General features: G+C 32.6%; 2 protein-coding genes and 1 pseudogene across 2 annotated transcripts; all 3 read left to right on the top strand.

The window, feature by feature from the left end:
* Positions 1-3,413: 3,413 nt before the first annotated feature.
* Positions 3,414-4,724, top strand: LOC129308144 (carboxylesterase 1-like). Its single transcript, XM_054949180.1, has one exon. It carries the CDS (start codon positions 3,508-3,510, stop codon positions 4,597-4,599), a length of 1,092 nt encoding a protein of 363 aa, XP_054805155.1. The 5' UTR covers positions 3,414-3,507; the 3' UTR covers positions 4,600-4,724.
* On the top strand, positions 4,421-5,766 carry LOC129308152 (carboxylesterase 1-like; annotated as a pseudogene).
* A 1,947-nt stretch (positions 5,767-7,713) lies between these two features.
* On the top strand, positions 7,714-11,437 carry LOC129288626 (uncharacterized). The gene is made up of 6 exons (XM_054925335.1): positions 7,714-7,726; positions 8,291-8,429; positions 8,564-8,708; positions 9,679-9,759; positions 10,014-10,136; positions 11,228-11,437. Exons 1-6 carry the CDS (start codon positions 7,714-7,716, stop codon positions 11,240-11,242), a joined length of 516 nt encoding a protein of 171 aa, XP_054781310.1. The 3' UTR covers positions 11,243-11,437.
* The last annotated feature ends 1,218 nt before the right edge of the window (positions 11,438-12,655 follow it).

Here is a 12,655-nt window from a genome sequence, read left to right as displayed (position 1 = left end):
ATGCACAATGCTGGAGCAAGGTTGTAGATCATCAAAATAACCGGCTATATACTATGAGTACTACTTTGCATGCCATGTGGGTTCATTCTGTCAGTGGCTAGTGCAAGGTGTAAGTTTCTATCTTCAACCCCAAACTCAGGATATATAAGATCAAACTTTTTCCATTGAGGAGAATCTGCAGGGTACCGTAGCTTGCCATCCTTAATTCTCTCATCAACATGCCATGTTAAGTGTTTAGCATCTTCTACAATGCTGTATAGGCGTCTAAATCTTAGTATGATTGGAAAATACCACAATGCCTTCACTGGGCTACATCCATTTGTTTTGTACCATGATGCATCACATTTTGGACACTTATATAAGGTTGAATACTCTTTCTGAAAGAAGACACAATCATTTGGACATACATGTATCTTATTATAGCTCATCCCAATAGAACAGAGCACTTTTTTAGCTTCGTAAGTATTAGGTGGAAGCTCGTTGTACTCAGTTAACATTTCATATAAGAGTTCAAGCAAATCCGTGAAACTCTTATCGCTCCATCCATTCGCTACTTTCAGGTTGTATAGTTTCAAAATAACTGATAGTTTTGTGAATTTTTTACAACTGGGGTATAATAGTTTATCAGCATCACTCTTCAATCTCTCAAACATCTCAGGATAGTCCCTAAGATCCTCTTCAATCACATCAATCATTTCATCAACACGGTTAACATCATATATCCCACTATCACAATCAAATGTTGAGTAGCTCGCACTATCCCTCCAATCACTTGCATTATTCCTTGTCTCCCTATACATGGTCCAACAAGTATAAGTTGGATCAATCCTATTACATATTAAATGATCTTTCAATTCTATTAGCTTTACTCTTTTTCCATAACAACATTTCAAACAAGAACATATGACTCCACAGGGGTCTTAATCACAACAAAATGCAAATTCAATGAATTCATCCACACCATTCCAATATTCTCTAGATAGTTGATTAGCCAACATCCACTTATGATCCATATCACTAATATGACTACCAAAATTCAATAAACAAAAGACTTAGATTTTCATAAAAAAATTCAACAGCATCTTTCTTAAAAGAACAACCTCCCAAATGGGATTCAAACTAAAAAAATTAATTCATCCAAATAAAAATTTAGTAGCATAATGCATCTAAATTCTGTCAATCAATTGTAATTTAATCAATAACAATAATCTTCCTTAAAAGTATATTTCATAAATAAAATAAAAATGTTCAAGTAGTATCCTCAACTTTAATCTAAATTATCAACTACAAATACTCCATAATTTTAATATAAATAACTTCAATTCATATATTATCTATAATATTGATTATTAAAAAAATTATTTAAAATTTATTCTCAAATATATATAAATTAATTATTAAAAAAATACCTTCAAAGTATAGTCTTCATGGCAGAAAATAGCGGTATTCACGACAGCAGCGACGTCACTTCCTCCGCTGTATAGCAGCGACACACGGCGGCAACGGAGGTCTTCATGGCGTCGCTTCCTCTGGTGTACAGCAACAGCATAAATCTGGAACAGGAATGCAAATATGGAACAGCAAACAGCATAGACAGATGGACGGCGGCGCGATGAAGACGGCAAAACGGACGGCGATAGCGACGTAGGAGATGGACGGTGATGTGGCACAGAAAAAGAGACAGATGCGCAACACAGAGAAGGAACGAGCGGCAATAGCGAACTGGAACAATAAATAGTGGTGATCATAAACTAATACAACAAAGATCTGGAACTCGTTGGGAACGCACAACCTCAACAAAAGAGAAAGAAGTTTGAAAGAAATTGAATGGAGAAAAGAAAACTGACGGGAAATAAATAAAGGTTGGAAACACTCTTTCGGAGTGCTCGTCGAAGAGTGCTCTACTAGGCTCTTCCAAAGCGCTTAAGTACGAGCGCTCCCGAAGGTATTTTTAAATTTTTTACAATATTTTATATATATTAATTAGGAGCATTATTTTATTAAAAAACCTGACATACAGGAGCGCTTATTAAGAAAAGCACTCCAATAAATTCCGTATTCACATTTTAGAGTGCTTATTTAAAAAGCGCTCCAAATACCTACTTCTAAAGATATATTCTATAGTAGTGTTTCTATTTTGATCAACTCTTTATGCATGAAATAGCTTGAACTTTATGACTATAATTGATATAGTATTAAATTTTTATTATATTAATGTGATTATCGTTTATGATTAAAAATTTAGATGGATGGTTATACAGAAATCAAAATATTAAAAATTTAGAATTTGCTAAATTAAATTAGTGAGGGATTAGTGGAGGATTATATAAAAAAATTTTATATTTTTAATGAAGGATTTATCCCTTGCTAAAGTGTGCGCGAATCTCATTTAGCGAGGGAATGGTGAGGGCCAAGACCCTCACTATAAAATAGCAAGGGTTTGGTCCCTCACCATTGTCTCATTGAAAAGGTAAAATTTTAACCACAGTTAGCGATGGAATAGTGAAAAATAGTTTTGTTGCTAGTTTTATTGAGGGATGTTAGCCCTCATTATTTCCTTGCTAAATGGTCAGATTCTATCCCAGTTTGTGAGAGATAAGTCCCTTGCTAAATTTAGCGAGAGATATCTTTTCTTGCTAAATTTAGCGAGGGATATCTTTTCTCGCTAAATCTGTCGCTATTTTGTTTTATTTGAGAGTAATTTGATCATTTCATTTAATTTTCTAATAATAAAAAAATTTCATGGGATTCTAAGAAAATTATGTCATTTCATGAGACTAATATGTCATTTTACATAATTTAAATTTTTTCTGTCATTTTCCCTTACAAAAAATTATAAAATTTTAATAAATTTGTTTTTTTATCAATTTGAATAATACAGATTTAATTTAAATAATTTAATTTAATATTATATTTTTTAATAATTTTTATAAATTAACTATTTAGATATATTTTGAACAATCTAAATTTAATAATAAACTTTTTTATAAATTTTTATTTTAGTAAATATAATATTAAAAAATGAAGATAAAGATAATATTCAAATTGGCACTTTAAAAAATTAAGAAAGCATTGTAATTTAAAAATTTTGAATTTAAATTATATAGAGTACAGCTAGATAGTCAATTTATAAAAATTATAAAAAAATTTAATATTAAATTGGACCATCTAAATTAAATTTATATTGCTCAAATTAATAAAAAGATAGATTTATTAAAATTTTATATTTTTATAATAAAGATAAAATAAAAATATAAAAATAAAATCTTAAAATTAATTTATATGATCCAGATCATTAAAATCAAACTTGTATGAAGAAGAGTTTATTATTAAAAGTTTATTATTAACGAACTCCTTACATGTTCACTGCATCTAATCATGTGCAAAATCAATATATATTTCCCCTCTCTCTACGCGCGCGCGCGCAAAACGGCATGTATGTGTCCTTCGATAACATAGAAAACAATTTGTCAGTTCAGTCCCAGTCCCACCACTGTGTTTTCACTCATGTCTCTCTTGTCTTTTTCACCACCCAGATTCTTCAGCATAGCCGCCGTCGCCTTCTCTCTCTACTATCTCTCCGTCGCATTTTCAACCACCATCGTCGCGGGACCTCCACCAACCACCATGGATCCTTACCAACTCCTCCACATAATCCGGAATCCAAACGGTACTCTTACTCGCTTGGAAAAACACCCCGAGTCTCCTGCCGCACCAGATCCAAACCCTCATCTTCCTGTTCTTTCCAAAGATCTCACCATCAATCCTTCACGTGACACCTGGGCTCGCATCTTCCTTCCTCTTCGAGCACTCAACCATTCCCGATCTTCCCTCACCAAGCTGCCCCTCATTGTCTTCTTTCACGGTGGCGGCTTCATCTTCTATGCCGCAAACTCAACTTATTTCCATGACTTCTGTGTAAGCTTGGTACAAAACACCCAATCCGTCATCGTTTCAGTCAACTACCGTCTCGCTCCCGAGCACAGGCTGCCGGCGGCGTACGATGATGCATTGGAAGCATTGCACTGGATCCAAACCTCCGAGGATCGGTGGTTGACACGTTTTGCTGATTATTCCAGATGCTATCTCATTGGGGGGAGTGCAGGGGGTAATATCGCCTGCAATGCGGGCCTACGTGCAGCCGCGGAAGTCGATCAACTTGAACCGGTGAAGATCCAAGGGCTGATATTGATTCAACCATTCTTCGGCGGAGTGAGGCGAACTCCTTCGGAACAGAGGCTCGCAAATGACACGATTTTGCCACTGCTCGCGACTGATCTCATGTGGGAGCTTTCGCTGCCCGTAGGGGCTGATCGTGATCACGAGTACTCCAATCCGACGGCCGAGAGAGGTTCTAAGGGTTTTGATAATATCACTCGGCTTGGATGGAAAGTTATAGTGTTTGGAAGTTATGGGGACCCACTTGTTGACCGGCAGATAAAGCTGGTGAATCCATTACAAGAAAATGGTGCACAAGTGGAGAGTCACTTTCAGGGTGAGGACAAGCATGGAGCGTTCGTTGGCCAGCCTACGCAAGGGAAAGCCTTGGAGCTGTATGACACTTTAAAGAAATTATTCAACACGCCATTAGTGGCGTAGGTTTTTTTTTATTTTAATTCATTGTGGATTAAGTAGTTTAATTTGTTTTTATTTTTATGTTCGAATAATACCTTTAGGTCCTCTTCGTATCTTAAGATGCCAATGATGTTTGTTTGAGTCGAAGCACAGAGGTTGTTTGATGGAAGAAGAAGACCAAAGTCTTGATCCCCACAAGCACCTCAAGGTAGTTCTCAATCACGATGGCACCTTCACGCGCCTGCGCTTGGACCCACCCATTTCACCGGCGTCAGATCTTAACCTTCCGATTTCTGTTCTGACCAAAGATATCACGATCAGCCAAGAACTTAACGTCTATGTTAGAATCTTCTTGCCTCGGAAAGCACTGGATAATTCCTCTCCGAAGCTACCTCTGATCTTATACTTCCATGGTGGTGGGTTCATCTTATTCAGTTCAGCCTCATCGATGTTTCATGACTTCTGCATAAACATGGCCGACGATGTCCACATCATTGTTGCATCCTTGGGGTATCGTCTTGCTCCGGAGCATCGGTTGCCGGAGGCGTACGAGGATGCCATGCAAGCGTTGCACTGGATCCAAACCAACCAAGATGACTGGCACTCGGAATACGCCGATTACTCTTGTTTCCTCATGGGCGGTAGCGCGGAGGAAAATATAGCGTACCACGCGGGTCTACGTGCAGCTGCGGAACCGGAACGTTTGGAAGCGTTGAAGATCAGAGGGATGATATTGGTGCAGCCATTTGTGGGTGGGATGGAGAGGTGTGGATCGGAATTGAGGCTGGTGAATGAACCGGTGTTGCCGCTGTGCGTCAGTGACTTGATGTGGGAGTTGTCGTTGCCCGTTGGATCGGACTGTGATCATGAGTACCGCAATCCAACGGCTGGGAGAGAAGATGACGCAGAAGATGAAAGTGGGGAAGATGATGGGGCTTGGATGGAGGGTGATGGTGATTGGGTGTGAGGGGGACCCACTGGTGGATCGTCAGAGAGAGATGGTGACGTGGATGGAAGAAAATGGAGTGAGAGGGAAGGGTAGTTTTGAACCAGGGTTTAATTATGGGGTTGAACTGCGTAGTCCTCTTAAACAAAAAGAGCTCTTTTCAATGATCAAGACTTTTGTTTGTTCTTTATTATCTTCTGCTTAGACAAATGAAATTTAAATAATATGAATGGTTTCCAATTCAATGATCTTGTGTATTCTTTTCTATTACATCAAATGCCTTTATATTTCCTGTCACTTGTCTGTGTTTTGTTATTTGGGTTTCTATTTTACCATTATATTTGCTTGTATATTTTATACTTAATTTACGAGGGGCAAGTAGGCATGTCACAAAAATTTTATAAAAATTAGTAATTACTTAATTTTTACTCGTAAAAAATGCTTAAATTAATTATGGCCCCACTATCATGTAATTTTGCATTTTGGCTCTCCCATATAATTATTTCTGGATCCGTCTTGATAAGAAGATAAGTTGGATTGGTTACGTTTTTATTTTGCTTTAAGAGAACATATACATTATATTTTGCTTATGCTAATTTTATTTCAAATATCTTTATATATTATTTATAGCATATAATATATGAAAAATATAATTTTTAGTCCTTATAGTTTTATCAAATTTTGCTTTTAGTCCCTGTTATTTTTTTTGTGCTTTTAATCCAAGACTAAAATCACTGAAAAATTGAAAGTATAAGAATCTAAAAAATAAAGATCACCCAATATTTCTGAAACTAGTTATGGGGATTAAGAACATTTTTAAAAAAATAGGTATTAAAAACAAAACTCAATAAAATTATAAAAATAAAAAATTTCATTTTCCTTATAATAAATACTGAAGAATTTGCAATGTATAAAAAAGGCCTACTTTTTTTTTTCATTAATCGAGCTAAAATCTTTTTTTATTTTTGGGGTTCAAATTGAGGTAAAATCTTAATCATCTCCATGTTTCCATATCTTTGGTGCCAGCGTCAAGATTCGATCGGCCAAGTATTCGGGCATCTTGAAATTGACAACATCGTGGAGTATACTTTCTTCATTAAAAATATAAAATATATTTTTTATTAAATTTTATCTCTCATTAAAATAATTATTTTTTTAAATTAATTTATTTTTTTTATTTATCTCTATTAAATATTTTATAATAAATATAAAATCACAATCAATAGAACACTTAAAAAAAATAATAATTATATTTTAAAAGATTAAAAATACTTTTTATTTTTTTTAATATTTAATTTTTTAAAAAATGTCGACAGTATATATTATTTTTTATTCTCATTACGTGGATCCAAAGCCTAATTAAAGCTTTACCATTTTTTTTTCCCCGCTTTAACCGGTGTATCTTCCAATAGACCTGGGCTAAAGACTAATCTCTTGAAGTATTGAGATTTCATTCGTTAGTCAAAAAAAAAAAAAAAAAAGTATTGAGATTTCATTCAAAGGATTGACTTCTTTTATAAAAATACTTTTTCCACATATATACACATGGCTCAGGAATTTATCCTAGTTACATGTTTCAGAAAGTCAGACAACTCTCCATTGAAAAAGCTTTACTCCTTTTATTTCTTTGTCTACAATTTCTGTGATTCGAAAGTGTAGAAATTCAGGCGGGCCGAATTTATTCGGGCTCGACTTGAATAGACCCGAACCTGAACAGGCCGACTCCTTAAAAAGCCCGAATAGTCAAGCCCGACCTGAATTCTTTCGGGCTTTAGGCAGCCCGAATACTCGAATTTAATTTTTAAAATTATTTTTAATTATTTTTTACTTTAAAATTAATTATTTTATTTTATAAAAAATATAAAATATATTTTTTAATACTTAAACGATATCTAGGACTCAAATATATGGTATTTTAGTATAAATTTATCTAAAACTTAAAGAATTAATTAATATTTATTATATTTTATATATTTTTTAAAAATATAATTGTTTTATTCGAGTATTCGGGCCAAGCCCAAACCTGATCGGGCTCGGCCCGAATTTTTTCGAGCCTATTCAGACCGGATCAAATAGGTCCGAACATAAAAAACATCTTTTTTTTTTTTAAACCCGGCCCTAAAATTTTTCAGGCCAATTCGGGCTAACCCGTTGGGTTTGGCCAGAATTATCAGTTCTATGAAAGTGCATGAATGCCATTGTCAAGTTTGTGGACACCTCAATAGCCTTGTAGTCTAATAATATGAAAACTCTCTTATAAATGAGAGGTCACCAATTTGATCTTACTTGTAGCCTTAGGCTATTAATGTCTGTTCTTTAATTGAAAAAAAAAAAAAAAAGTTTGTGCACACTGCAATAAACATGTTGTTTGTGCTTACGATATACTAATTTATTGTACGTTGAAATTTACTTTCCAATGATTGATAAAAGCTTTTGCTGCGGATACTAATTAATATTCCATCCAATTTAAAATTTAAATAATTTTTTTAAAAAATTATATATTAATAAAATTTCCATTCTCATAAAACTATATCATTTTTATTTTTAATTATAATTTCCAATGCATGACACATAAATTTACAAAAAATTATGCTAATAAATAAAAAAAAGTAAATGCAAAATATATTTTTATATATATTAGATTATTTATATTTTAAACTAATATTAATTAAAAAATATTTATATTTTAAATCAACAATCTTCATCTAAAGGAAACTAAAAAGCAAGCCTGGACGACTACTCTTCAATTCAACTGTATCGCTTTGTCAGAATGCCATGATTCTTTCCAGCTCCTCCATATCGTCCCCGATCCTGATGGTACTCTCACTCGTCTGCTCCAAGACCCACACACTCCTCCCACATCCGATCCAAACCTCCCAATCTCTAGTGTTGACAGCGTTCGGTTTCGGTACTCAGCGGATGATGACGGTGCTCATCCACCGAAACGCACAGTTTAATTAAATGGAGAATCCCTGCCGTTCAATTGCGTTTTAATCTCAACTGTTCGTTCATTTTTTGATTTAATTAAATTTTTAGTAACAGCTTAGGCCGACTTTGGCGTTCGCTTGGCTATCGGGTTCAAGAGTTTCTCAAACTAGAGCTCCATCATCGTTTCCCTCATCGGCGCCGTCACTGTCACCGGGTTCTGTATCTCCATCTGGGCCTTCTCCGTCAGATTGTCGCCAAGGTAGCCTTTATCCGTATTTCCAATTATTGCCTCACTTTCAGTATTTATCCGTAGTTCCATACCTTCAAATTCAGGTGTGTTTGTTTTCTTTCTCTGTAACCCAATTATTCGCTTTAGTATTTCCATTCACTTTCAGTATCAATTTCGAATTTGTTTGTCCTTTTACCTCAAACCTTGTTTTTTCTCCTCTTTATAATAGAACTTATTTTGCTTTATAGAATAACTTATTGTAATCCAAGTTACACTTCTGTCCTTGACTTTTTATTTTATTGGAACATTGAATCTTATAGATTATTGCCGTGCTGTTTAGAAGAAGAAAATTTGCAATAAGTTTATGCCTCCTCTTGTGAATTGAAGGGAAGAAATTTTGAAAATTTCATAACCTTGCAATTAAAAACTGTTCTAAACATTTCTTGCTCTCGCCTCAAGAAATCGAGCCTTCTAATGAAACAAAGAAAATCTAGTCATGATGAAAACTCTTCAATAGGGATATCTAAATCTAAAATGGAGATTCCAAATTCTAAATGCTATAAGGTTTGGGCCTTCTTTCTTTCTGTTTGTTTGTTTCTGTTTTGGTTGGGGAAGTAAGTTTGTCATTAAGTAACCAAAAAATAAAAAAAATAAAATACTTTCGTTATTTGTGAAAGACAAATTGCCACATCTGAACATAGGAAGCCACATTGGCTGTTTGTGATAGCATCACTTTTAATTTAAGACATCTTGGTATCATTTTAGTTTTATCAGATGTCTTTAAGGAACTACTAGTCTAAGGCATCACTGAATTAATGCGCCTAGTTAAGGGGAATCTTTAGATATATATTAGTTAACTCTTGTTTGGTGTATTCTTTTCAAGCACATAACTTATCAATCTAAGTGAAGGAAAAATCATAAATAGTGAATACCAAATCGAGGATTGGTTCATTATCTTACTTGATCATACAAGAAAACTTTATTTCTTTCTTCTTCCCAGATCCTAGTCATATGCACAAGCAAATCAACCAAAGCTGAAAAGGATTTAAAAAACGTCGGGCTAATTAGCAACATGTACTATGTAAGCCAGGTGCAGGTTTATTAATGAATTAAGTCACTCATGTTTTATACTCGGGATTTTCTTGACCAGTGATTGAGCACGTTCTACACGTCTCAAGTTCTTATGATTTCCTCTACTTACTGTGTATCTTCCTGACACACACAAGTTTCATACTTTAGAATTTCAACATGGATTTAATTTTCATAAGATTTGAGGTGTCTATTGTTCTGTCTGATGTCTCTTCTAACATCTAAAATCTCAATCTTTCATTTCAGCTAATAGCATGGTCAGGGAAAGTTCATCCAATTCTACCAATGAAGGACGTTTACTTTGTTCTTCTATTGGCTAGAACAAGACAATTTTTCATTTTCTTTCTTTCAACACAGATATCACAACAGGTATTTAATGTCCTATCATGATAACTATTATACAGAGTTATTTTTTTTGTTTTTAATACGTTTTGAAATAATTAATTCGTAATACTTATATTTAATTCGTTTTAGGGTAATTAATTTCTTTTTTCTTGTACATATCACAACAGGCCATTAATGGCGTGTCATTAATTCTTAAATATTTTTTTAAAATCCCAACATGTTTTAATGTTCTTGTCTTTTTATCATTAATTTGTTTAATAAAAGAATATCTTATTTAATTTAATAAACAAAAATAATTTTTTTATGAAAAAATTTGATAATATAACGATAGGCCAATAGTGGCTTGTCGTTATATATTTAAATTATTAATATTTTACAATATAATTTAATTTATTTAAAATTTGAAATCATTTAATATTTATTTAATTTATTTAAATAATTTAATAATTAATATATATATATATATTATTTAGAATTTAAAAAATAAATTTATTAATATATAATGACAGTTATGTGTATCAACTGTCATTATTATGATACAATTTCTATATTTATTTATTGAAATTGCCATTAACTCTATTATAACCATAGTTGCTTATATAACTGTGGTTAAAAGTGTGTCGTTAAAACCTCTTTTTACATTAGTGATTGTTACTTTGTGGCACAGGATTTTCTCATTGAGATATTTTCCAAAAAAAAAAAATCAAGTTCATTAGTTGTCAATTGCTAGTCATGGCAATTTCAAGCACACAATGACTAACTAAATTGATAGCAAAACAATATATCCTTGTTTATGCAATTAAAGATCGGCTTTAAATGGTAAGAAAATCAAAGTTGGTGACTTTTTTTTTTGGGCATATTTATAGCTCCATTTCCTTCATATCTTATTTGACTAAATGAATTTTCTAATAAATAATTTAGCAAGAGATTCAATTTAGTTGATGCTTTTTCATAGTGCAGTAATATTGATATTGTTGATTGGTTCACTCAAATACATTTGACAAAATATATGTAGCAAGAGTAGTTTGACGTATATTCCCAAAATAAAAAAGATAATGTAAAGCTATAAATGGATAAGGATGGCAATTGATTTGCTTTATATTGACTGGCTCCAGGATAGATGTTGCTAGCAGAGTTGGGTAGAAATCTACATTGAAGCAAAGCAAAAGGACCATGCCACAAAAAATATGTACAATTATTCTAGAATTGCTTTACAAAAGGATCCAAAAGTTGTATTATGGTTGTGATGGTTGTAGAATCAGTGTGCTACAAAGAGAAAAATAAAAAAACAAAAGCAAAACTACTCACAAGCTATCTTATAGAGTTATTGCTGAAAAGAACAAAGACTCCAAACTTGCCATATGCATTATGCTAATTTGAGCAAAGAGTATAGTACTGGTTGTACATTAGTACAAAAATAACTTTTTACAGCGGTTAAAAATGACTTTTTACAGCGGTTAAAAATGACTTTTTACAGCGGTTAAAGAGGCGATTTTATTTCATGGGGTGTAAAAAGTCCATCTTTTTACATTAGTTATAAACCCGATGTAAAAATTAAATTTTTTACATCAGTTATAAAGTCAATATTAAAAATTATATACAAGAAAATAAAAAAATTTATTTTAACTTTTAACACCGGTTGGGCTCCCAACCGGTGTAAAAAGCCCAACCGGTGTAAAAAGTACTTTTTACACCGGTTATTACCATAACTGATGTAAAAAATATTATATTCTACAATGGTTATGATAATAACCGGTGTAAAAAGTATTTTATTTTTTATACTATATTATTTTTATCGATTTTACCTATTCTTGTGTATAAAAATTGCCAAATCAGACAGCTCAATTCATTTATAATTGTTTATCAAGTATTTATCAACTATACAAAGCTATTTAACTATTAAAAAAACTAATAATTGTCTAAATTGTCAAAATTGCCATTCCTATGTATAAAAATTGCCAAATCAGACAGCTCAATTCATTTACAATTATTTATCAAGTATTTATCAACTATACAAAACTATTTAACTATTAGAAAAACTAATAATTGTCTAAATTGTTTCAACTATCAAAATTAAAACATGTCCAAAAGTAACAAAAAATCTCACAAGTTTTCCACAAAATAGGTTGCTCAACATATGCAGATGTCTTCAATTTCAGCTTCAAAAAATGCATTCGAATTGTCGAACATCTAAAATTTGATTCATGAAATAGGCATATTAATCAATTTGAAATAACATAATAAAATAAAAATTTTAAAAATATATTTACCTCTTTTGTAAATTCGGTTATGCCTAATGTGATAATATTGAGCATGTGTCTAATGACATATAGACCGCATAAGTTCATCTTCACTGATTGTCTATGACTCTGTATAAGAACAAATCATAAAAAATTAATAAGAAATCTTAATAATTGAACATATTAATAAAGTATAGCATCATCTTTGGCTCAATCCATGTGGGTTCCTTAAGCTCATGTCCATACTTTTGTAAGACTACATTTTGATATGTTCTCATTGCCCTATGATCAAGATTACCGAGT

This window comes from Prosopis cineraria, unplaced genomic scaffold, assembly GCF_029017545.1.
Source record: "Prosopis cineraria cultivar Desert tree isolate PC_DT_omini unplaced genomic scaffold, ASM2901754v1 PC1, whole genome shotgun sequence".
In the NCBI taxonomy this organism is placed as follows: Eukaryota; Viridiplantae; Streptophyta; class Magnoliopsida; order Fabales; family Fabaceae; genus Prosopis; species Prosopis cineraria.
This window is presented reverse-complemented; position numbering and strand designations above follow the sequence as displayed.

Coding starts and splice junctions, on each gene's coding strand:
- LOC129308144 (XM_054949180.1), top strand. CDS start 3,508: ATGTCTCTCTTGTCTTTTTCACCACCCAGATTCTTCAGCATAGCCGCC.
- LOC129288626 (XM_054925335.1), top strand. Junction 8,430..8,563: donor GTTGACAGCGTTCGGTTTCG/GTACTCAGCGGA, acceptor TTTTAGTAACAG/CTTAGGCCGACTTTGGCGTT. Junction 9,760..10,013: donor TAATTAGCAACATGTACTAT/GTAAGCCAGGTG, acceptor CTTTCATTTCAG/CTAATAGCATGGTCAGGGAA.